The sequence below is a fragment of the Mytilus trossulus genome, chromosome 6 (assembly GCF_036588685.1).
Source record: "Mytilus trossulus isolate FHL-02 chromosome 6, PNRI_Mtr1.1.1.hap1, whole genome shotgun sequence".
NCBI lineage: Eukaryota > Metazoa > Mollusca > Bivalvia > Mytilida > Mytilidae > Mytilus > Mytilus trossulus.
The window spans coordinates 43,283,863-43,311,111 of NC_086378.1; the positions used below are offsets into that span (position 1 = coordinate 43,283,863).

The following is a 27,249-nucleotide window of genomic DNA, read 5'->3' on the forward strand; positions in this document are numbered from 1 at the left end:
ATATTTTGAATGAACGTCTGTTAGATCAATTTTATCAGAGCTGGCGTGAGTCTATAGAGAGCTCTGAAAAACTAATATTGTACAAAATGATAAAAACAGATTTTAAGATGGAACAATATATATCGAAAAATATCAATGTTAAAATGTTGTCTTTATTAAGATTTGGTGTATTAAAACTAAATATTGATACTGGTTGTTACATAAAACAACGAAGGGAGGATAGAATTTGTAAATGTTGTACTATGCAATGTATAGAGAATGAATATCATTTTATTATGGTTTGTCCAGCATATAGACAGTATAGACTTAAATACTTCTCAAACTATTATCATACATGGCCAAATATCAACAAACTGTATTCACTACTACAAGTTCAAACAAAAACTGTTATTTACAATTTGATGTGTTTTTTGCGTGAAAGTTGGAAACTCAGAACTTTCATATTAACGTAGTTATATTTATGTATCTAATTGTCTTTTTTATCAACAAAATGTTCATATTGTTAATTATGACTGTTCTCTGCATTTTCTTATACCTATGTATTAACATAAATTCATGTTGCTTACACATGATAATGTTGTTATTTAAATGTGCTATAGCATAATTGTGCTTATTGCAATAAACGTATTTATCTATCTTATCTTATCTTAATAAATTATGTCAGTGTATATGTCGACGAATTTATTTGTTGACATAAGATAAACGCTCTCTAGGCTAGCGGAAAAAAATGAGGCATTTTGTTAAGATAATTTTACTTATCTCATTTTCCGGCTTAACACCTTTATCAAGTCTTTGAAATGAAAGATTGATTTTAGTCATGAAGACATTATTTTATCAAAAGCAACAAGAGCCCTTTTTAAATTCCGCAACCCGGAGTATATGATTTTCCAAATAGAACTTTTAAAAAATATTGGAATTTACCTGTTTATTTATATGACACATCATAATTTAGACGTATCGACTTGCACTTTAATTTTTAGAATACTTTTCAGTATGTTCTAATTACTGACTGCCAAACCCCACATTTCCTTTTGTTTACTATGTCAAAATTGGGTAGCACTGTGTAGTATATATATATTAGTATGTAAAGGCAGTGTATACAGGAATAAATAGTTAATATAATATTTTGAGAGGAAGTATAAATACTATCATATACAGTAAGTGTGAACTGCATGATAACGTTTTTATAGGTCTGTATCAATAATAGACTGGCATGTGATTCCCTATTTACAAATTCGGAAGTCTTAAAATAATGTAGTCGTTTAAGACGATGAATTGCACACAATTTTATCAAATAAAATACAAAGTAAAGCAAAAATATCTACTGGTATTAACATGAAGAACCAGACATAACAGTTCAATATAACGGTGATTTCAGCCGTTAGTCAATAACAAGCCATCATTAATTACATACTGTGTTTTAAAGACAAAAAACATCATTTGGCATGTATGATGTAGTCCCTGAATATGCTTTTGATATATCTAAAAATTGAGAATTAAAGAATACCTAAGGCATTGTTTAACAAAACCCAAGTTCCGTTATATCGTAATTACACTGGTGTGATGCACATTAAAGCCTGAATAGTATAGCTATTAAATATATACTCCATATGCAAGATTTTGGTATTATTGATGTCCATATTGGGAAAATGATATTTTTGAATTGAATATGTTCATTGCTGTAAAAATGAAAGTATATCTCTAGAATAAGACATTACAAAAGGTCTCTGCAGGTTCCAACTTGGATAATAAATCAATACAAGGAAAACAACTTCATTCAGACTCTGAGTGTATCTCATGAGACGTCACGATGAATTTTCAAAAAGCTATAAAAACTTGTTAACTCATTTATTCAAAATGTTATGGAGCAAACACATATTATATATCGATGTCTCGACTTTTAGTTTTTGACGTTTTTTAACGGTTTTTCAATATGACATTATATCTACAAAATCGTACATTTGATCATGCTTCTATAATTTCACTTACTATTTATTCAATTCTTTTTGTATTTCTAACTGCATAAATGACATTATAAAATATCAAGTATGTTATCCTCAAACACAACTAATTTGCAATTCAAAGATCAAGTTAAAATCACCTTTAGACTACCAATTCTAAAATTTTGCTTTAAACATGTAGTTACTAAAAGTAATTTTATGTAATGCTTTCTTTAAAACTTCCTGGTTCTGTTGATATGCCTTCTACTAAAACTATCATTACACTGAGTTTGTATTTGTAACAGAATATTGTATTGTAAAAATTTTATTAGCTACGAAGTCGACAATAATTAAAATAGAGATTTTTGTTTTTGTATCAAACATTTATATAACCGGGATTGTGAAATAATGTTCGACAATTGAAAGCCAGTTTGGTGCCATTATTCGAAGAGAAGGCTCAAAAAACACTATTAATATGTAATTGGCTTGCAAGTCAATAAATGAATTCATTTGAATCCGTATTCATGCAAACTTCTGTTTGATCCTTATCTGCGCATGTGCTAGGATTTTTAGAGAAAGACTGTCAACATTGAAAACTGAAACAAAGCAGTCATCGGAATAACCGATGCTGCGTTTCATTTAATGTTCATATTCACGTACTAGAACAAGCAAAAAACGAAACCCAAACTTTACAGAGACAGAGTTAAACATTCTTTTGGATCAAGTGGAGGGCCAGAAGGGCATTTTATTCAGCAAACACAGCACTATAGCCACTAACGCCGCTTAAAAAGCATGGGAGTCCATTTACAGTAAGGTAAATGCTTGTAACTTGAACCATAAACGGACAGCCGAAGAAATAAAAAAGAAATGGTCGAACTACACAATAACCGTGAAGAAGCAGACATCATTTGTAAGTCGAGAGGCAAAAAAGACTGGTGGGGTCCCTCCTCCAGATGGTTTGACACCACTGCAAAACAAGGTTGTGGGAATCATCGGAGATACACCAATATTGACGGGATTGCTGCAAAGAAACGGGCAATGCAGGGAACCTCATTGTTAGTTTGTGTAAGTCATTGTCAAATCTTATGGGACGCGACAATCTGTACCTACGTATGCTATCAAAGTCATCTAAATAGTCCAAAGGGTTGTAGTAGTCTCTAAGCAATCTATTTCTACGAATATTCTGGTGCATTCTTCTCATGTACACATAAGCCGCAGTCATATTTGTCTGAGACGTGTCCTAAAGTTAGGATAAAGATAGGATGATCTTTGGACACCTAATTAGTTGTCCTAAGGTTAGGACGAAAAATACAATATATCCTAAGTTAAGAGAGCTTCGAGAACACGACTTAGGACAAAGACTTGTCATAAGTTGGTCTTAGGACACGTCCTAATCCTAAGATAGATTCGAGAACACCATCCCAGGTTTTTATAATGAATACGTATGCAGCCGCCGCTAACTTTTGTTTTATCGTTTATTTAATAAGTTCTACTATTGATCTTTTCCTCGGAAATTATGTGCATAGAAAGATTGCTTTTAATAATTAGTATGTTCAACATTTTTCAAATGTGTCTATAAGAAGCGTCAAAAATAATTGTTTGGTATACTTTTTTCTATATTTTTAACTTGCATATACTTGCGCTTGTTAAATTTTGCAATGTCCATAAACTCTTCTCTTAATATTGTGTGTTTTCTCTTGTTGCACAGTAATGTACTTTACCTACACAATAATAATATTCAGAGAAAATTTTCATATGTCATGGTCTATATAAAATGGTTTATATACATTTAATCTATATTATTTTTATTTATATGCATGAAAAATTAATGGTTTTGAAATAATAACTTTAAAAAATGCAACCCATTGCGTTTTGAAGGGCGCAATGGATGAATAAATATCTGTATCAATCCTGTTGACATATCCTATAAAAACTAAGTCGTTTAGTATATAGGTATTGACTTTTACCTTAGCTTCGATGTAAGTAAGTTCATATGATAACATTTCAACAAGTTAATGTATTTTTTATTATTCTATAGGAAATTTGTTGAAATTTTTAATCAAAATAATTTAAAAAATAAAATAAAATAGACTTGATATACATTTTTTCTCTATAATAAAGCTGGTTGTCATTTAAAATACATAATTGTAGTAACATTATTATTGCGGTAACATTGATTTTGCTACATGTTTGTTGGACAATATATTAAAGCTATTCTTTCGGATTAAGCATTTCGTCTTGTGTTGCTCTCAGGGGAATATGGAGGGACAAAAACGGTAATTTATGGTCAAGTAGAGAATTGGTAACATGTATTAAATGTCATTACCATTCATTTTCTGCACGAGTACTTAAAAAAAGACCCTCAGCTCAGCTGAAATGACATTTGAACCCAATCATCATTATAGATTCTTCCAGTCGTAAAAAAAACAATTGAAAATGACCAACCTGATGTACAAACGAATTAGCTAGACAACAACCCAACGTCATAAATAACAACACACATCTAAGTATTATTCAATCTTGAACATATTTGCAATATCATAAAAATATTTATGACGAAATAATAAGTTTTATTGAATAAATATACTTCATTATTAGTTTCATTCTCTTCGTTATATGTATACAATTTAATATAAATTTATACAAACTGATGTTGTCATGTTGTGTACGGAACGGAACTTGTATGACATCCCGATTCCGTTGCGGTCGAGCAAATTGTTGTACTTCCCTTTGCTAGATTTTAACTTTTGCTTTTATGACACCTGGGCTACACCGCCTAAACTGTATTCTGCTACCAAGACCACTTCGCTAACTAGATTATATACTAATATTTAGAGTTGTAACAAATGATGGATGTAGTGTGACATGTTGGTGGAATACCTAATAATAAACGGATGATTATACATAAACCATGCACTCACAACAATGCCGTCTTCTAAATACGTCTTGCATCTTTAATATTGATGTGACTATAAACATTTTGCATTTGCCTATTTCGTAAATCAGAAATTAAAATTGGTTTTATAAACACTAAAGTTACAACTTCAAATGACAAGTTTATATACTTTTTAACAGTGCACAATATTTTCCATTATTTCAACTTTCAACTTTTTCTCATTTGTTTAATAATAAATAATTCACTTACTAATTACAAAAGTATAATTCCAGCGATAATGTGTTTGGCATTTTGGGGATAGACAATAGTTCGCATATTTCAAGGTAAGAAACAATAATTAAATTCGCTTTTATTCTACCCTTCTGGATATATATAACTTTTGGATCATAGCGGTCACCATTATAGTTGAATCTACTATGAAGCATCGCAGCCAGTAAAAAGAATACTCTGATGCCTGAATAGAACATAAACTATTTTCACTTTTCACAGTTGAGAAACAATTGGGATTTCAATTAGGTTGATATAAATTTTAATGTATTTAATTTTAAACAGCAAATTTAAATGTTTCTAAAATTACGTGAATTTATATTAAAAAAAAACACTAAACATGTATATGTTCATCAGTGCGTCTGTACACTGTTGTTTAATGTGCAATAGTTGCTTCACACAAGGAATCAGTATGTACTATAATCGCCATATATATATATATTAGTCCATTAAGAAACAAAACAAAATATGTATGTTAAAACAAATACAAGTACAAATCTTCAATTCGAATTTGATTTATTTTACAAAACAAAAATTCCGTTACCAAAAGAAAAAAAATATTGATTTTTTAAAAGCTTTAAATCGGATCCATTTCATTGGGGGAAACACATATTTTACTCTTTTTTTTCCTGTAGCTGCATGCATTTCCATTTCAATAGCCTTCGTGCACGTCCTTCATAGTGATGATATATTCGCCGTATTTTTCTCAATAATTAGAACCTTTTGAAATATTAAGCATTTTGTTTGTTATTAATACCGTATTCCATCCTTCATCATCTAATTCCAGTATATCTTTAACATATTATTTTACATTGATGAAAATTTTCGTGGCAACTATATCGGCTACAACAAATTAGTTTGAGCTTATGAATACCAGAAACAAAGCTTTACATTGGTAATTGTAACCATGTGACACGTTTTCGGATGATATTCAGACATACGGGTAAATTCATACCCTGCGGGACTTAGAATCGGTAAGACACAACATTAACTGCATGTAAAAGAGTGTTACTCGTACTTCGATCGAAAATGACAAAGTCCTATTTCTTGATATATTAGTTGATCTTTAATGTTTATGATCGCAAATTTGATCTTTTGTTTAATTATCAATATATTTTTTTCCGTATGTGTCAAAGTTTATATAGACATCAAATGAATAATGAATATATTCTACGTGATGCTTACTGATTTAAGCTATAAATGTTCTTTAATAACTACTCATACTGTGAAAATGAGATCAATATTGACTTTTAAATGTATTTTAAATTCTATATTTTTATACTCTGTTTTGGACTTGCGCACTACGGAAGGGGGGATGTGTTGCTTTCTCTTTGATGTTATTTTAATATTTCACAAAATGATTTTGTTAACAAGCCTTGTGTGAAATATTTGTAATATTCTAGTGTGTTGATAATGAAGCTTCTTATTTCAGAAGAAAAATTATGCAATTTTTTTTATTTTTTTGTTTTTTTTAATTGTTATTTTGGATGGAGAGTTGTCTCATTGGCACTCACACCACATCTATATATCTATATCTATAAGTCATAATATGAAAAGTTAGCCACAGTGCGATATAAAAGTTCTGATGATAAATTTTGGTTTCATGCTCGCAAGCGTTTTAGTATCTTTTTTCTTTAATGTGTGGATGACAGTTTACTGTTTAAAAGCTACAATTTGAGCAGAAATGTGAATTTATATTATATTTGCCTCCGTCGTTGTCGTCGACTGTCCGTAATCTTATTCAAAAAAAGTTTCATATATATGAATATATATGAAACAACAAAGTAAAATGTTTAAAAATTGTCACTTATGTTGTTTGATGTATTTTCTACGAACGATCTTCGTTCAGATCCTATGTAGCAGAGGCGAACGGGAAAATGGCTACCAAAGCTGAAAATACATTGAAGGGACAAATCGCAGCTTAAAACTAAAGAATTTAATGAAGATTCGATGTACTATAGTATGCTAACATATCATGAAATGTAATTATATACTTCTTGCTATTTTCAGAAAAATCTGACAACCAAATAATGGAATTAAAAGCGCAAAAGTGACTTTTTCTTGCGAAAATTCATAAGTTTTTAACTATTATCTTGAAAATAATAATTGACAGAGTGAACATTGAATAAAAAAAACCCACGTCAAGATCTGAAGCGAGATTATCAATCTACTTTGTATTGGAGTTATTGTTCGTAATAACCGTTCTTACCCACACCTTTTAGGCATTAATCTTGAAAACAATCAAATGGACAAAAAACTTTCCAAACAGAGATAAAAGTTAGATGACCGTAATCGTCCGTTCCCTCATCTTAAAGAAGATATTTTTTCTTAAATGGCGTTTTTTTACTTTGGTGTTGCTTTTATCTTAAACACGAGAGAAGATCAGTCAACATGACCGAAATCGTCAGTTGACTTAATTTGAAGTGAAGGTTATTGTCCTTATAAATAACTTGACCTTAAAGCACCTGGGCTCACGTCTTGGAGATAATCTTATTCTTTGTAGTACGTAAACAAGTCTTATATCTTTATTAGACAACTTTCTTTTTGTGTATAGGCGTTCATAATGTATGGACTATCTTATGACATCGAAAAGTTAAATAAATTGAGTTTTAGGTATTAGATGCCACAATTACAATGAAATAGTAGGGAATTGTTTAAGTTTCTTAATTGTGAGTATGAATGTTAATCTTGTAAATTCATCTTTTTATATATATCTCCCATTTGATACAATATTCCCTGGCTTATATTTCCTCGATAGAGGGTTGCTGCTTACTGCTCACAAGGAACCTTTTACACCTAGAGTTCAAAATGATGAAGTTGAAATCATCCCATCGTAAATTTTACGGACGCAATCACGAGTTAAACCGTTTCGGAATGGAAGTGTGATGAGACGATTAAATCTGTTAATTTTCTCCTTGATAATATTTACGTACGTTTCGACAACAAAGTTTATCGACAGGTTGTAGGTATCCCCATGGGCACTAATTGTGCCCCTTTCATAGCAGACTTGTTTTTGTACTTTTACGAGACACAGTTTATGACTAAACTCAGTAAAGACCCGTCGAAATTGCATTTAATTGATAAATTCAACAACACGTACCGTTATCTTGATGATATTTTTTCGTTAAATAATCAAAAAATCTCTCTATATACTGCTGAAATTTACCTCAAGGAACTTACCTTAAATAAATCCAATGTATTCGGTAATAACTGTCCTTTCCTGGATTTAGATATTTCGGTTTTAAACGGAAAACTACCAACTTAAATTTACGACAAAAGAGACGATTTTTCGTTCCCTATTGTTAATTTTCCATTTTTAGATGGTGATGTTCCTTTGGCACCATCGTACGGTGTTTATATTTCACAACTTGTTCGCTATGCCCGTGTCTGTTGTGACGTTTTTGATTTGAACGAAAGCAACCGATGTATTACTGGTAAATTATTAAAGCAGGAATATCGTTACCATAAATTACTTAAAACCTTTACTAAATTTTTCCATAGATATAAAGATTTGGTTTTGAAGTTTAGTTGTACCTGTAGAAAACTTATTTCAAACGGGATAGCACATCCTCATTTTAACGGAAATGTTGTTAACCGTGCCCGGAAATTTAGAAATGATCCATGTAAACTTGTTGCTCCTTTAAATAAACTTATTATATTCTAAAAGGTTACCTTTTCAACACTGTAATAAGATCATTGTTATCAATAGATTAAAAGCTAACTAAATATAACTAGTATGTTATTTACATATACATTTTCATGGATCTACAATCTGTCGATACCTGTAACTTTGCATTGCACAAGGTCATGTTCTTCTCTGGCTGTTTATGACGTCTTTACACTAAATCCATTGTATTTTGGATGTGAAAGGATTGAGTGTTTAGTCTTAGAGGCATGTTTTTTTTTATTAGTTGTTAGTGGCTTTGAACTAGCTGTCAGATAACTGCGAATACTCTCAGATCTGTTCATTGTGTCTTTTTGTGTCGGGATGTATAAGTACCCGGTCAAGTCCACTTATTTTTGGTCTATCTGGTGAGTTAAGCCTTTTTCAATTGATTTTTATAGTTCGTTCTTATGTTGTACTATTATACCACTGTCCCAGGTTAGGATGGTTGGGATCCCGCTAACATGTTTAACCCCGCCACATTATTTATGTGTGTGCCTGTCCCAAGTCAGGAGCCTGTAATTCAGTGGTTGTCGTTTGTTTATGTGTTACATATTTGTTTTTCGTTCATTTTTTTTAACATAAATAAGGCCGTTAGTTTTCTCGTTTGAATTGTTTTACATTGTCTTATCGGGGCCTTTTATAGCTGACTATGCGGTATGGGCTTTGCTCATTGTTGAAGGCCGTACGGTGACCTATATAATGTTTGTGTCATTTTGGTCTTTTGTGGATAGTTGTCTCATTGGCAATCATACCACATCTTACCTGATATGATCCTAATGTCGTAACTACAATCCCGTTCCCTTTCCATGAATATGACCTACCGAATAAGACCGGGTTTGTAATAACATGAGTAACACGACGGGTGACACATGTGGAGCAGGATATGCTTCTCTTTCGGAGCACATGAGATCAACCAAGTTTTAGTGGGGTTCTTTAGCTTTCTATGTTGTGTCTTGTAGACTATAGTTTGTACTTTTCTTATTTAGCCATGCCGTTGTCAGTTTATTTTTCGATCCAGGACTTTGGATGTCCTTCTCGTATATTTTGCTCCTCTTTTAAACAGAAGGTATGTCCGATGTTGAATTAAATATTTCTATTTATGTTCTGTTAGTTGAATAATGTTGGAATAAATAATTCCTCTATCGAATGCACCGTCTCTTCTTGTAACGATGGAAGAAATGATATATCTATGATTTTAAGGTCACATGAAAGAAACTTTAGGTATTTATTTTCAATGATTTTATTTAACTTCAGAATATTCTTTCCCAAAGTCAACTGCAATTACTCACAAATCATGCGGTATGAAGCTAAAAATGGTAAAACAAACAATGAGATCAGCAACGGAAACGGAACAGAAAAGTACAAGTATGATCAGTTTGCTGTTGTTGATGACAAAAATGGAAGCCTTGATAGTGAAAAAAGTGATACTGGTGTCAAAATGGAGAGAAGTTTGGGCCTTATCAGCGGGACAGCTATTATAGCAGGCACTATGATAGGTACGATTTTACATTTATCTTTTTGAAATCTAGTTTGGGTAACAGTAAATAAACATGATCATGCATACACCTTTTTTTAGAGGAATATGTATTCTTATTAGTTACATGGATGAAAAAGTACTTAAGAAATAAATATTATTTATTGACATAACTTGTAATTACAGGTTCTGGTATATTTGTATCTCCTAGAGGAGTTCTGTATGGAGCAGGTTCAGTGGGAATGAGTATGGTAATTTGGCTTGCTTGTGGAATACTGTCGATGTTTGGTAAGATTTGTGTTGTTTTGGATTATTTATATGGTTAAAGTCTTATTTATTACTTCCACTTTTCTCATTTGTTTTTTAAATATTAAATTGATACATGTTCAGTCAGCGTTTTAGGGGCATTTTTTTCGTATTCAAGTGTGCGTTTTTCACGAGATAAAAATAACCCATCTTTAATGCGACTATAAAATTAAGTTATTTCCCACATTTTTCATTGTTAATCGGGTGTGTATAATTAAATGTTTATGAAATATGAGTGACTTTTATCATACAACTGTTTTTGGTAAAAATGGCCACACACTCTGAAGGAGGGAGTACAGATTTGATACAAGACGGTGTAGGAGATATCATTGTTGCAGACAATAAAACTGTACCTCTCACTTAGATGAATTAAACACATGTCAATACAAGCTGTAGATTTCAAGATGTATCTTACAGGCTCATTTTTTTGTTTATTTTAGGAGCACTGACTTATGCCGAATTAGGATCTACTATTCCTCTATCAGGCGCAGAACACGCTTACTTTATGGAAGCATTCTGTCAAGATAAAAAACGACGTAATTTGTTTGGACGAATTCCTGCGTTTTTATTTGACTGGATATGCATTTTTATCATCCGAACAACTATGTTTGCTGGAATGTGTTTTACTCTTGGTACATATGTAACTCAACCTTTTTACCCAGATTGTGCGCCACCACTTTATTTGACAAAACTCGTCACTGCTATTGCAATGTGTAAGTTAATTTATATCAATGTTGAAAATAAGCCGAAGTATCATTATTGATCATCACTTCAGTCTAAGTCTGCAGCCAGGTACAATATGAAATTAGTCTTTGTTAAATCATCGAACAAAACCTTTAAGTAATTCCATAAAAATATAATTCTAGATATTTGTTTGTCTAAAAGTAGATAAAAGCTATATTTAACAGGTTATCATGAAATGATGTGCACGTCTGTGATTCTTAACCAAGAATTTATAGATAACGAATCGTAAGCGCTTATAAAATGCCTTCAGCTTTTTTTTATATGAAGGAATGGGGTACTTTTCTTTCAATTGAACGATATAGAACATTTCTCTATAAACCAAGTAACCAAATTATTTCTTAAATCTAGTTTTGAATCAATTCTGTATTTTTAACTGTTGTTATCTTAAGGTAAAATAAATTAAATATAACTATCTTCATATAAAAGAGAAGTCTATCAAATGATTTGCCTTCTCCTCTAATAATTCCACAGTTAATTTTGTCTTACAGAAAGCTTTTGAACTTCTTACATTCTCTCTTTATCATATTTTATGTAAATATGCAACTGTCTTAAAACACATAACCCAGTCGGTTTCCATGTCAAATAGAATTTATATATGTATGTCTTAATTACTATGAAATATTAAACACTGCAGTGAAATATGTCAATTCATTTCAAAGTTCGTCCTTATAACACACGGTACATTTTCTTTTCTAGTTATACTATGCTTCATAAACTGCATGAGTATCAAGTTTGCTGAAAAGATTCAAGTGTTTATGATGGCCGTGAAATTAGTTGCTGCTGTTATCATTGTTGCTGGTGGTTGTTACAGTTTGTCTCAAGGTGAGGGATATGAACATTCAGGGTAAAAAAAAGTGGGCGGAGTTTGGATACAAATGATTCTGATTAATAACCAAATATGTACGCCTCACACTATTTTGATAATAAGAAAAAAAACTCGCTGTTACTGACAAATCACTTCTGACAGCACATATGGTTACTTTAGAATTTGCGTTTCAGCCAAAGAGCTTATCTGGAATAGTGCTAAGATGATTGAATAACAAGAAAACACTTTTTCAAATATCACATATCTATATATAATAAATACAACCAGAGACACTCCAAGATTGACAAATGCAAGACATGACCAACAATTTCAGTATTTTAAGCATCATGAGTAGTATTATCAACACCGTGTACCTGAACGTGGGTGTTATTTTCACTTTTTTGAAAGAAAAATCTATTGCTAAAGTTTAGTTGGAGAGGGGGATTGAAGTTAAAACATACAAGTCAAATGTTCAAGTTCTGATATTGGAAGTAAGTTACGAAAATTAAAACTCTTATGAATATTCCAAATTTTGAACATCAAAATTAGTTTCTTCTTTGCAACATGATGATAGTGGTATAACAAACAAACCAGAGAAATTTCACGCCATAATGAAACATTTGTTAACGAAAGTGATTTCCTTTAATATGTAATACAGGAGATACAGAAACCCTTGCTAGTGGTTTTGAAGGGACAAGTACAGACACAGCTATGTTGGTTCTTTCGTTTTACAACGGACTCTGGGCTTATGACGGATGGTAAGCTTGATCAATTATAATATAAGTTCATATCAAACTTATAATTTCAAATAATTTTAAGTCTTATAAATTAAGTAACCATATTTCGTCAATTCAATTGGCAGTTTTTTCACTTTTCCGCGCTTCTCTTTTGCTTATGAAATGAAAAAAATCATCAAAGATGGTTTATAATTGTGTTTGCATGATGCACATTTCGTTTTCAAAAGACTCATTGGTGACATTCAAAGTAAAACAGATAAAGTATAGAGGATGACATTTGTTGCATCGAACAGAAAATATGTAGATTTCAGGTAATTGTCAATATTTTTGTAGTGGATACTAAAAGTTGAGCATTTTGAAAAAATAACAGGGTACTGATTAACTATAAAGCAGCAGTGTGGTAAATTGATTCAAAGTTGGTACGTTCAAGTTTGTGTCACACTGCCTGTCATAGGGTTTGGCTCTGTGGGTTCCTTATCAAGTTTAACCCAGAAATTATCATATAAGGAATAAACAACTTAATGCTTTTTAACATGTTATTTTGATAGCTAACGCAAACATAAAAAGGCAATATTGTTATGTCCTTCGACTTTCTTTTTGGTACACGTATGCTTCTATTATCTTGATTGGTTGGTTAACGAGTATGTTTTGTTGATTTTTTTAGCATCACTTATAATTATAACGTAATTTGAAGCATTTAACCATAAAAGTGTCGGTATTTTAGGCTCTTTTGAGAGCATCTAATTTACGCCCTGCTTTTGTGTTTAATACAAAAAGATAGCTTTCAAACATTTAGGAGATATTTCAGCAATTTAACCTTATGTCATGGACAAACATGGCATCATTGTGCAATTGTAAAAACATAACTGTCATTCGATTTTTTATTAGATAATAGATTCATTCATATGCAGATAATGTACAAAAAAATATTTCACAATTGTATGATATACACGTATCTAAAGATGTTAAATGCGTATTGTACCTATAAAGTTTGCCTTTTCATTTACTTTTAACAGGAACAATTTAAACTTTGTCACTGAAGAATTAAAGAATCCGAAAAAGTGAGATAATATTAATAATATGAGAAATTTTACCACTTTATTTAAGATGGCACAACTTGAAAAGGATTTTTCTTCAGAAAATTCAATATCTTCGATTTTTATTTCTTTTTGCTTCATCTTATTGAGAATCAGTCAATGAAAATATTTGAAAGTCAATTTTTTAATCTGGCTGTTAAACGAAATTTTAAATGAAAATATGTCGACATTTTTCATGTCAGTTCCATTAACAAGATGAAATATTCATATTTTCTTTCGTTCCATAGAGTTCAACTGAAGTACTCACCTTGACAGGTGACATTTGTTGTCACTGTTTGTTTTAAATACAAATCGCGGGGTTTTTTTTACAGGTAAGAGGTTCGAGTACAATGTAGATAAGTTAGTTTATATTTTCTAACAGTTTTCCAAAACGATTTCAATTCAGCTTCACCAATATTTGTTAAACCTCAAATTTTGTCTTGATCTTTTTTTTTTATTGATACCGGTAATTAGTTTTGACTTTTATATGTTCTTTGATCATTTCAGAAACATACCAAGGGCTATTTGTATAGCTTTGCCGTTAGTCATGGTTGTATATCTATCAATAAATGTTGGGTATTTTGCAGTACTGCCAAAACAAGAGATCTTATCATCAGACGCTGTTGCAGTGGTTTGTGTATTCTATAATTTGAGTCGCGATACTTTTTTTTACGTGTACAGCTTTACATTGTAAAACTAGAAAGGCAATAGGAATATATAGAATTAAGGAGCTAAAAATTATGTAGCTATATTACTCGTTTAAATTTATTCTATCTTGATCGCGGTTATAAACATGTATGAAGTCAATTGAAAGAGCCCGCTAATCATGATATCATAGTGATTGTCGTCGACTACAATAGGTTGATATAGTCAAATACAGTAGGGTAAATAATGTTAAAGTATATTAACAGTTGTAAGTGGTGTTTAAAAACAGTTCATTCATTTAGGAAATATATATTGTGCAAATTAAGAAATTCTCTGTTCCTTGTTGCCATCACTGTTCGTTTTTAAACTGTCCTTTCGCTTATAATGGCTTAATCGCTGTGGTTTCAAGTATATAACAAAACCATTTTGATTTCAGCTATGGGGTAAAAGGATACTAGGTGTAATGCAGTGGATAATGCCTATGTTTGTTATATGTTCCTGTTTTGGCTCAGCCAATGGATCCTTATTCTCAAGTGGGAGGTACGTTTGAACATCTGTTGTAAAAATAAAAAGATAAATATAGTAAGAGACTTTGGCATGTATAATTTTCATGGCAATTGAATTGTTTACGTATGAGAAAATACAAATAAGACTTATTTTACTTTTTAGTTTCAGCAATGAATAACAGTCTTTTACAACAATATAAAAAACATTGTTTTTCATTAATAATTATTTTTATATATTCGGTTTCTGTTAAAATATATGTGTGCGTTGAAGATACCAATTCTGGCTTTAAATGTATTATATAATGGTTTTTGTTTGTGACAAACAAAATGCAAATAACATGAAAACTTAAAACATAAAACACACGTAAGTTTTTACATTTTACAAAAATCATATTTACAGGTTGTCATACGTTGCAGCTCGTGATGGCCATTTACCATCTGGTATATCATTTTTACACGTGCAAAGACATACTCCAATTCCTTCCATGATATTCACGGTAAATAAGATTAAGTATACAATTCATCAATTGATAATAAACACATAAATTAATATGCGATAAAAGTACTCCAATGCAGTCCCTATAAAAGTATTAATACACGATGATGTCAAGGTGGCTATATATTTCAAACAGTTGTAGTTTTAATATGGTTAGGCATAATATTCGTGAATATTTTTGCCCGAGCGATAGTGAAGGCTAAAATAACACGAATATAAGCCTACCCATGATAAAACAATAAAGTATAGCTTCCATCAATTATTTCGATTCTGATTAGGACAATTAAGGTAATGTATATGTCCGATGTGTATATGTGTACAGAGGTTCTTCTATGAACCTACCTGTTTTGTAAACAAGCAAACGACTGGCCATGTGATTTGTTAGAGGGAGAAGTTTGAACAGCCTGCATGAACGTATCTATGTCAAATATGTCAATTTCGAGTTACATTACATTCATACTAAATGAATTAGTAACAACATGTGCATCATTTTAGAGTTTGGAAGTGTTTTGAGATAATGAAAATTAAATGTATGCCACTTTGATAAAATTCATTATTCTGCAGTAGTTAATATACGCATGTGCAAAACTGATTTTATTGGATTTAAAGCATGAGTTTATTCACAAAGAGAAAGAAGCACGTCATATTAGAATCGAATATAAACTGACAACATCGTTGTTATAAAAAAAAATACAAAACAAAAGTTGACAATACAATAGAAAACTATAGAGTGAGCAACATGAAGCCTAACAAAAACTAGTGGTGATCTCAATGCGCCGGAAGGATAAGCAGATCCTGCTCCACATGTGGCATCATATTTGAAACATACACTGTGTGGATAACAACAGACTTATAATGTTAAGGGGACGCACGAGTAATAATAATAATAACCAAATGATCGTTGTTATATCTTTCAGCTGACCCTTTCAACACTGTTGATAATTCCATTTGATCTTGGTGCTTTAATTGGAATCTTTAGTTTTACTTCTTGGATATTCTATGGCGTGTCAGCAGCAACAGTTTTATTGTTGCGATATAGAAACAGACACAAAAAATTGGACTCATATAAGGTAAAATACCAGAAAAGTTGCAGATATTTTTTACAATATAAGAAATCTAATCTAGATTGAACAACCGATACCGCACTTTTTATTAGTCATCATGACTTATAATCATACTTTAGATACATAAAGGTACGTGTTCTTTATTCCAGACGTTTTCGTATCTTTTGCAATATACTAAGCTTGATAAGGTACATAAGGAAAAGTATGGATGTTTTATCAAATGCACTAAACCTTTGTCCCTCTGAATGAATATTATCATATGGTTGTCTTTTTTCATAGTAGTGATCGATCAAGTTCGTAGTGGTATCTTTAAATGTACATCTTTACACTTTCTAATTGGAACAATTTATAGAAAACGACTGAATCCTAGTATGTGTACTGTCGAACATAATGTTCTAGATACATATACAAAAATCTAGGAAAGTAAAATGAAGGGAGTACATATGCAATTATATAGCCTGTAGTGGTATATATTTTCTGATTCTGCTGCGATAGACATATTTTCTTTCACACACATTATCTTCTTCTGTATAACGAACTATGTGTTATGTTATAGTTTATATCGCGTTAAAAGTATCATGGTCTAAGTGCCAATGAATTGAATAAAATTGACCCTTTTTATATATGGTCAAGTGTGTAAACCTTAACTCTCCTACAGTCACATTGGGATTAAATATACTTACAAACGAACTTACATTTACATCTTACGTGTTTAATGCATACACGAGCAACAGAGAAAAGAAGGAAACTGCAAGATCTATTTCTTATTGGATTAGAATGAACGAATAGAATCAATATTGACAGAATGATTTTGTAACATAAGTAGAGATTCTTCTAGACTTAATTACTTTCCTATTAAAACATGTCCAAAAGAGAATAGAAGAAAAGAATGCAACATAAAAGAAACAGAGAAAGAGATAATTTGTATATTTACATATGACAGTCCAACTTATTAAATAACTTGTGTGTTTTTCAGGTTCCGTTGTTCATTCCAATAGTAGTGATACTGCTGTCGACATTTTTAGTATTAGTTCCACTGATTTATTTACCTAAACCAGAGTATAAATATGTTGTTTTATTTATGGCAGTTGGACTTTGTATTTATTTTCTCTTTGTATATAGGAAAATCAAAGTGCCTTTCGTAGGTAAGTTTGATGGCTATACTTAGAGGGTTCAAGAAATTCACATTTACATTTGCATTGTTTACTTTATGAAAACTGTAAAACAATGACTTGAAAACCTGTTTGGCACTCAATTAAAACAGATGAAAGGTAAAATCAAATACGAAGTTGAAGAGCATTAAAAACCCAAAATTCTTAAATCTTTTTCCAAAAACTGTTAGACGATCTTTATTTCTGGGAAAAGAAAATCCTTGTGACTTCTAATAACACTCTATAACAGTAGATTTACAGGAGAAAAATATATCATAATATTTCATGTCTACACACATGTGCTAAAGTCTTACCTGGTGAAAAGTAAAATCACAATGATAATGAACTTTGAGGATAATTCATTAAGAAAGTCCAATATAAAATGGCAAAATAAAAAGCTCAAACACATCAAATAAATGTGATGCAATCGAGGATAAACGTCCACCAGCGGTGGCATTTTACTAGTGGTAAAATCTCAATAAAGGTACCAAGCCTACAATTTAATATATCAGACGAGCTTTTAAGATACACAAGACTCATAAGAAACGATTGTTCGATGATTTTTGCTTATTTCATTTTCTTTTCGTTGCAGATTCAGCGACTCGACTGATGCAGAAACTTCTAGTGGTAGTGCCGCCTTCTCAAGAAAAAAGCTATTAGATTAATTCAAACATTTGATGAAGAGAGATTATGTCTTCAAACTTTCAAATTGTCAACGAATATGCTCCATTTCCACGCGTTACTTTAACCTAACTTCAATGAATTAGCCGTGCAAGATTGTGTGATGTGATAAATGTCAACCCCGAATGACTACTGTATAGCCAGCCACGGTCTTTGAAAACTTCAATTTGTACATTATTTTCCAATAGTTAGAGCTGTGTGGGTGAAGTGTATATTATCAGTGAATAGTAAAGTAAGACCATTCTCCAGGAATCAGCATGATGTCATTGATATGACCCCTAAGCGCATTGACTTCGGTTCCTTCTTTTTTCACAAAATATGTGATTTTAGTGTTTTATAATTTGTTTGTAATCTCGTTTCGTCTTTAGTAGTCGTTTGAATTCAAAAAGTTCAACAGACTTGCTACCTTGTATCAGTTGATTGGTTGTTTTTAACAGTTTTGAGAATATCACGGAGAAGAACAGACTAGCAAGATTCAGAAAAAACTGTATAAACCGGCCGGCTATGGTACAATGAATAAGGCCCGATTTAGACAGTGGGTCGGATAATCAGGTTGCAGTTTTTCATACAGATATTATTTCCGCAACTACTAAAGTACGCTTTTGTTGTAAAAAGTGGTCACATATTTTAGCAAATACATATAAACAGCTGTGTAAATAGAGATGAGTAAAAGTGCAGGCAAGTTGTAAAATACTTCTTCCTCTTTTATAACTATTTATGTACTCTAGATCTTAATTTATGACTATGATAAAATGTAAAAGTAATTATAAAGTCATGTCATTGACTCAGACAAACGTGTTGATATTCTTCTAGTTTCGCATTGACTATTATGATCCTATTGAAATTAATAAAACGTTTTGCAAGAATAAAGTAAATCCTTTTTTAAAAACAACGCAACTCTTGATCCAAATATTCTTATTTAGTAAAAACGGAAATAGTGCTGATTTAAACAGTAAGAAGGTGTAGTTTGACTTACTTTATTTTAAAAATTCTAACTCAATTCATTGGAGTATAGATCTCAATCGTCAAAATTTCATCCCAATTAAGAATCTTGGTTAGAAAAACCAGACAGAAATTGACATAACGCTTACCTCAAAATAATCGCTTAATACTACTGTTTAATAAGACGTTTGACTACCTTACTTTGTTTGAAAAATACACGAATTCCAACACAACATATATGGTAGATTTATCATTTTTCAACAGAATTGAAACATTCACTACAATATAATTATGCATTCCCACTTCTGTATTAATCTATTCATAATGATGGATTTCAACGATGAAATGGTAAATACAGCAGGAATTGTTGAGAATGTTGGAAACAAACAAATTTCGCTGCGAATAGCGCTTCAATAAAAATAAATATTTTATGCCAATTAGAAGTAAACATACAAAGACAGCAAGTAAGAACTGTATATGAGTTCCATAGCATGTTATGCTACAGTCACAAAATATGGCTATATTGCACCTTAAAGTTAAGGACGATTTTTTTTTTAAAGGACAAAAGACAAGCCTATCAGATGATAACTTGATTACAGAAAGAGGCTTTTCTTAATTATCAAAAAATAAATATTTCCCAAACTGCTACTATGTCTGTGTTGGTAAATTTATTTGATCCTCTAACCAAATTAAGAAGGACTTTTCATCTCAATATACAAACATACATAAGCATATGTCAAGCTCTAGATCACTAGTAGACTAAACTAGTTTTGAGCAAATTAAAAAAAACCAACATCAATTCTACTATCAACAATATGGTTTAATCGACAGTTATGCGTGTAGACATTCCTTACGAAGGTAAACCTAGAACAGCATTTTGGACGCATCATATTTACAAAGTTTTATTCTACTGATTTTTTTACCACTTATAAGTATTATTAGAGACTACCGAGAAATTCTTTCTTAACACGGGAAATGTACATTATAGTTTGGATTGTTTAAAGAAAAACGTACAATAAGAAATATAATAACAAAAATCCCTAATCAAATGGCAAAACCCAAAGTTCAAACAATCAAACGAATGGATAACAACTGTCATATTCCTGACTTGGTACAGTCATTTTCTTATGTAGGAAATAGTAGATGAAACCTGGTTGTATAGCTAGCTAAACCTCTCACTAGTATGACAGTCGCATATTATTTCATTATATTGACAACGATGTGTGAACAAAACAAACAGCCATTATAGGTTAACATGTTAAAAATAGGGATACAGCGGTGAACATGCTTTGTGTTATAATCTTAATCACTATAAAAACAAACAAATATATCAACAACAAAAAACACATTTAAACAAATGCACTAAAAAATCTTTATAATCACCAAATACTCATTTCGATAATGAGTGTCTCTATGATGATGCTCGGGATCCATTTGTTTGAACAAACAAATCTGGAACAGCTTATATATCATAAGGAACAAAAAGTATAGCGGAGCCTGGCAAGGTACACTATGGCGATAAATTCCTTGGTGTTAAATACATTTAAAAGTGTTGAATGCTAGTATAAGAAAAGCTTTGCGAACAAACTGAAATACTTTTAGGCCAACAAAATGGTTCAAGAACTTATGTTTAAGTTGTTTATATTTGCCTATTGACAATCAAGTAGACATACAGTTAAATTATACGAAGAGATTAATAATATATGGTTATAAACCTGGGTGTTCTGTATTTGTGACTTATATCGAAATCTTGAACGATGAGTGTCATATGTGTGCACTGGGGTCGTTGACATTTCTTTGTAATCATTTTTATATAGTGATATAGCCGCCTTTTAAGTATTTTATTTGAAAGTTATATGATTTGACTGAAAAGATGGTCAATCTAGAAAAAAAATCCCATTAAGTATAAACTCCTCATTGTCTTCTTTGTTGTATTACTACTTTTGATGTGTATGAAGAATATCAGAATATGACAGTAGATTCACATAAATACAGCACGGATGCCTTTTCTTTTATTTAGATAAATGAAGATAATATGAGAGGACGATTTCACATATTTCTGTTTCTACGTAAATTAAAATTCTAACATCTTGATAAAATGCCGGGTAGCTATTAAAATGTATTAGGTATTTTATCGTCCTTTTTAATAACTGTCATACCTTTACCTCCTGGAACTGCAAACGATCTGAAACTGATCAATTTACGGTTCATTATTTGACTTGACAAACCCATCATGTATCATTTTGCTGGTATTATCTTAGTAGGATTTATTTCATTTTCTTTTCTTGGTCTTCAAGTTCGGTCCTTTGTTGAAACCATCTACTATGAAGAAGATTCTATATCGACAGGTAAGATTCGTTTGTTTTCGTACTCATTCAATTAATCTTCATAGTTTTGTATTGTCATTATTTTGCGAATGATACAAATATGAATAGCTTCTTCACAGCAAGTACAGTGTAAAATGAAAATAATAAATAATAAAATCAATATGATAGCAAAGCTTTAAAATCACGTATACCTATGCGTGTCTGACTGTATAATAACCCGTAATAAAATCTTGTGAAACGTTGATGGCATTTTATTTCTACATCTTTTATATTACATTTACAAATTCCGATTTTGAACTTGTCAAGTTCGTGTTGTTTATTTTTTAGTTTTCTATGTTGTGTCATATGTACTATTGTTTGTCTGTTTGTCTTTTTCATTTTTAGCAATGGCGTTGTCAGTTTATTTTAGATTTATGAGTTTGACTGTCCCTTTAGTATCTTTCGTCCCTCTCTTAATCATGTTTATATTTTCTAATGTTAAAAATATTAAAAAGCATTGATTTTATCTATTTACTGAATACTCAAAATTTCCTTCTTTTCTCACCTTGTGAACACCAATTCACGGCCGCTTTGTGTGAAGATTTTTTTTCTCAACTTTTTAAAGGGTTAATTGTTGATTTTGTAGTTTAAATAGTCGTTTTGTGGTCAACTATTTTGACATTATAATTTGACGTAAAATTTGCATCCTTTATTTAATATAAATAATTTAAAGACATTGTTAAATATGTAAGTCGTACATCATAGTCATAATATAGAAAATCATAAACTGCAAATTGACCCATACAATTTGTGTCATGGTATTCACATTTATTTTGTGTATTCAACAGATAACTGTACAAACTGTTGGTATGGATGTGACCAAATGACCGGTAATTGTTCAGGACAATGTAGCCATGGTCATTACAGTAACAAGTGTGAAAAGGAATGTCCGTCCTGCTATGATTGCAATAAGACTACTGGAGACTGTACTGCATGCCGGAATAGACACTTTGGATCGAAGTGTGAATATAAATGTCCAGAACATTGTATGGTTGGATGTTACATTTCTGGAAAATGCTATGTTTGTAATGAAGGTTATTGGGGGACATTCTGTAATCTTACATGTCCTTCGCCCCATTGCAGAAATGGATGCGAGAGATATACTGGAAATTGTTCAGCCTGGGGTTGTTACGGTGGATTCTGGGGAAATGAATGCAATAGAACTTGTCCTCAAAACTGCGGATACCCTGATGGTAACGGATTTTGTCATCAACCACACGGTACGTGTCAGACATGTGAATCGGGATACAGTGGAAGTAGATGCACTGAACGATGCAATTATGAAAAATGCAGTTTATGTCAATTTGATGTGACCACCTGTTACAACTGTGTTGATGGATGGCATGGGGACCATTGTGATAAGAAATGCCCTTCTCATTGTAGCACGAAAAGTTGCTTGCAGCATACTGGAAAATGTCGCAAATGTCAAAATGGATTTTACGGTCCATACTGTGATGGCATGTGTCGCACCACATGTGACACATGTTCTGATGCCTTTACATGTGACACATGTAAACCTGGTTTTCATGGTGAAAATTGTCAAGAATCGTGTGAAAACAATTGTAAAACCTGTCGGCGTGACGGAAAATGCAAAACGTGTAAGAATGGGTACTTTGGTGACGGGTGTAGTTGTCGTATTTCGGAATGTACCAATGTTACAAATGATTTATGTAGTGATTGTAAAGAAAGTATTGGTTGGTATCCACTTAAAAACGGTTGCTGCCCTTGCAGCGAACACTGCATACGAAATAACAATGGGCCACTTTGCAATCAGACGGGTTGTATAAATGGATGTACAGAAAAATACTATGGTGATCACTGTATAGAAACTTGTAGCGATAATTGCGCCGAAGGTAATTTTTCAGCTTGTAATAATGAAACCGGGTCATGCAAAAAGGGTTGTAAGCATGGCTGGCATCTTCCAATGTGTGACTTCAATTGTTCCTTACACTACCCTCACTGCAACAAGTGCTATGAATATACGGACAGAAATAATGAGAATCCACGAGCAACTTGCCATTTATGTAAATCTGGACATTATAGCGAATTTCTTACAAGTTTCTGTAAACCTTGTGAAAACTGTATTGACGACGAATGTGATGGTGCAATAGGTTTCTGTACTAAAGGTTGTCGTCAGGGTTGGTATGCCAAAAGAGCTAGGTATCTTTGCGAAAATTATTGCAGTGAAAATTGTGCTGATAGAATGTGTGACGGCATAGGTGGTGCTTGTAGAAATGGGTGTGTCCTAGGGTTTTATGGGAAGCACTGCGAAACGGAATGTCCTAAAGAATGTCTTAGTGCTACATGTAAAAATTCGACTGGAGACTGCACGATTGGTTGTAATTTAGGATTTTATGGATGCACATGTAATTCTACATGTCAATCAAGATGCGGTCACCAAGGATGTAATCAAGAAAATGGTCACTGCAAAGGTATGAATAGTTCATTCATTTTATGTTTATCCCTATGTGTACTAAGCTCCACTTTTATCTCAAACGACTTTGTTTGTGTACAGTGTAATATAACAAAACAAATCGAACTCCAAGAAAAATTCATAACAGAAGGTTCTTTATCAAAATGCAAAATCAAAGCTCAAACACATTAAAACGAACATGAAACAACTGTTATATTCCTGACTTGGTTAAATGTCCTCAACCACAACATATATTTATTTATCAGGTCAAGAGCAATAACTCCAATGATTCAATTTTCCTTTAAACTTTTTCATACAAATCTGGCAACAAGCATAAGCAGGTAAATGAGAGACATATTTCAAATAAACATAACTAGTACTTCTGTCAAAAAGGTTGATCGGCGCTGATAATCAATCCAAGATTTGTAACGACAAAGCTGTGACATAAATTTCATAAAAAGTTGAAAATTTAGGAGCCCTTGAAAGCTCTTAAAGAGCTATTTTTTCTTTGCCATTTCACATTTCAAGCCACATTACTCACGTAAAACGAGTTGATCGGCGCTGAATATTGAAATTATCCAAAACTGCCCAAAAAAAAAATTTGGATGTAAATTCATGAATATCGGATATGCAAAATTGATATCGCTAACTATGTGTTTTTTTCATAATTTTTTACATTTCTACATTTTTTTAGACTTCTTTGTAAATATTATCTACAGCGAATCAAATTGTATATATTATATCTATAATAATCTATGCTTTATTTCAGTTTACACAATTTTCTAGAAATATCATTTACACTGAGATTAATATGTTTTCTATTACATTTAACACTAGTATAGTATAGTATTGAACACGCAATATACTTATACTTTTAGAATAAACAGTAAATAACAGGAGACTATGAAATCCTCCATCACATGTAACTGACATATACTACTATAATTACATGAATTATGCCCTAGCTCGTCCGGGATAGATTGAAATTATAAATTATATAAACCTGTTCTGGTCCACAAGAGACAACGTAAGATCGGGGTCATTTTTATGTTTCTTTCATTTTACTACAATATGTGTATTCTCTTTGCAGACTGTATTAGTGGCTTCTATGGTAACCAATGTCGACAGAAATGTAACAGTACATGTGAATCCGGTTTATGCGACTTCAATACTGGGTTCTGCTTGCATGGTTGTACGTATGGTTGGGAAGGGGTATTTTGTGAAGGTGATTACATCAAAATTGAGTGCGTTAGCAAATGATTAGATAGAGAAGCATTTTTTTAAATGCGTGTTTGTACATTTTTGGCACTGCTGAACAGTTTCAACTGAAGATGACATGATATGTTCAATATTCAATCAACATACCCAACACCAATTCGATACGATAAATACATATAAAGAAGATGTGGTATGATTGCTAATGAGACAACTCTCCACAAGAGACCAAAATGACACAGAAATTAACAAATATAGGTCACCGTACGTCCTTCAACAATGAGCAAAGCCCATATCGCATAGTCAGCTATAAAAGGCCCCGAAATGAAAATATAAAACAATTCAAACGAGAAAACTAACGGCCTAAATTATGTACAAAAAAAGAACGAAAAACAAATATGTAACATATAAACAAACAACAACCACTAAATAACAGGGTCCTGACTTGGGACAGGCACATACAGAATGTGGCGGGGTTAAACATGTTAGCAGGATCCCGCCATTGGAAGTGATACAGTATTTCCATGATAAAACATACATTTGATAATGCATTTTAGTTAATAATTGATAATTTACTAGTTGTTCAGGGTAAATCGGTTTTCATGCATATAAGTTTTCTTACTTACACTACATAACTTTCCGGGGGACAGCAAAGTGGTACGTAGTTTATTTTGAATATGACAAGACTATCTAATATATCGGTAGAAACATGCTTCAAAATGATTACTATAAGTATGATTCGATTTTTTTCAGTAAGCATACCGACAACGAATGTTGCCAGTTCATTGTCAGTAGGTATAATGGTGCTTATCGTTATACTTTCTATCCTGGTTATAATCTTACTGGCCACGCTGGTTCGTGTTTGGTGTATTCGAAAAAGGTATGCAAATTTTTGAAAGACTTGACTTGCATTTAGCATTTTTTTCTGTCACAAATAACTTTGTGAACAATACATTAAGCACATCATAAAAACCAGGCTTAAGATCTTGTGTATATGAAAGACGCGCATGTTGTCTACAAAATACTCATCAATGACGCTCGGATAAAAATGTTAAAAAGACCAAATGAAGTGCGAAGTTGAAGAACACTGAGGATCCACAATTATGAGAAGTTTTACCATGTTAAGTAATCAATTCCTGGTGTAGAAAACATTTCAAAACATTTGACCATATTGATGATGATTACTATCAACAAAGAAATGCAGACTTTATCGGTTTTTTTCTAGATTTTTTTCCGTGTCTTTTGCTGTTCATCTAAATTTCTTCACGAAATGAGAAATTGAGTATTTACAAATGATAGTCTTCACTTTCCTATCTTGTGTTTGTATACTGCTGTTTGTGTTTTGATCCTTTTTTTTTTGTCTTGGAGTTGTCAGTTTGTTTTCGACTGAATATCCCTTTGCTATATTTAACTCTCTTAATAAACTGTTACATTTAAGCACTTGTAAATGCATATGGTTCTCTCAGAGAGCTGCGACGTCAATCAATTGAGACATCAAGCTAACTCTGCCTACTCTGTATGCAGTGCATTTGACCACCCACGAACAAGGCATAATTGATTCCTCATTGGTTTCATCTTGAGCTATAAGATGATATAATACTGGCTTGGAATATATGTTTCTGTGCAGGTCATCTTTCTTTCAACAAAACAAAAAGGATGGCAATGTTAGTTGTCTTACAGCAACACATTTTTAGTTACCGGTGCGGTTAAATAGAAACAGACAAATAATTTGAAATAAACAGCTGGTAATTGAAAAAAATTGAAAGTACGAAATAATGACTATCATATTAAGTTGGCCTTTTTTCTTATTACAGGAGTGACAGTGCAAATGTCGTCACATGAACAAATGTTGACGTTT

General features: G+C 31.9%; 2 protein-coding genes across 3 annotated transcripts; both read left to right on the forward strand.

The window, feature by feature from the left end:
* Window positions 1–4,691: 4,691 nt before the first annotated feature.
* On the forward strand, window positions 4,692–19,303 carry LOC134721391 (b(0,+)-type amino acid transporter 1-like). Of its 2 annotated transcripts, XM_063584362.1 has the most exons (14): window positions 4,692–4,905; window positions 5,109–5,159; window positions 10,025–10,266; window positions 10,431–10,532; window positions 10,991–11,263; window positions 11,991–12,116; window positions 12,758–12,857; window positions 13,853–13,897; window positions 14,420–14,543; window positions 14,994–15,097; window positions 15,464–15,560; window positions 16,477–16,629; window positions 17,600–17,768; window positions 18,367–19,303. In XM_063584362.1, exons 3-14 carry the CDS (start codon window positions 10,065–10,067, stop codon window positions 18,432–18,434), a joined length of 1,563 nt encoding a protein of 520 aa, XP_063440432.1. In that variant the 5' UTR covers window positions 4,692–4,905; window positions 5,109–5,159; window positions 10,025–10,064; the 3' UTR covers window positions 18,435–19,303. The 2 variants fall into 2 exon arrangements, with proteins under 2 accessions (XP_063440432.1, XP_063440431.1); XM_063584361.1 differs by lacking the exon at window positions 4,692–4,905 and having other exon boundaries at window positions 4,988–5,159.
* A 2,252-nt stretch (window positions 19,304–21,555) lies between these two features.
* LOC134722717 (scavenger receptor class F member 1-like) lies at window positions 21,556–25,436 on the forward strand. Its single transcript, XM_063586339.1, has 3 exons — window positions 21,556–21,745; window positions 22,552–24,195; window positions 25,267–25,436. The coding sequence occupies exons 1-3, from the start codon at window positions 21,631–21,633 to the stop codon at window positions 25,434–25,436; spliced, it is 1,929 nt and encodes a 642-aa protein (XP_063442409.1). The 5' UTR covers window positions 21,556–21,630.
* The last annotated feature ends 1,813 nt before the right edge of the window (window positions 25,437–27,249 follow it).

Coding starts and splice junctions, on each gene's coding strand:
- LOC134721391 (XM_063584362.1), top strand. CDS start 10,065: ATGCGGTATGAAGCTAAAAATGGTAAAACAAACAATGAGATCAGCAAC. Junction 11,264..11,990: donor CGTCACTGCTATTGCAATGT/GTAAGTTAATTT, acceptor TTTCTTTTCTAG/TTATACTATGCTTCATAAAC. Junction 15,561..16,476: donor TTCCTTCCATGATATTCACG/GTAAATAAGATT, acceptor TATATCTTTCAG/CTGACCCTTTCAACACTGTT.
- LOC134722717 (XM_063586339.1), top strand. CDS start 21,631: ATGTATCATTTTGCTGGTATTATCTTAGTAGGATTTATTTCATTTTCT. Junction 21,746..22,551: donor AGAAGATTCTATATCGACAG/GTAAGATTCGTT, acceptor TGTATTCAACAG/ATAACTGTACAAACTGTTGG. Junction 24,196..25,266: donor AGAAAATGGTCACTGCAAAG/GTATGAATAGTT, acceptor TTCTCTTTGCAG/ACTGTATTAGTGGCTTCTAT.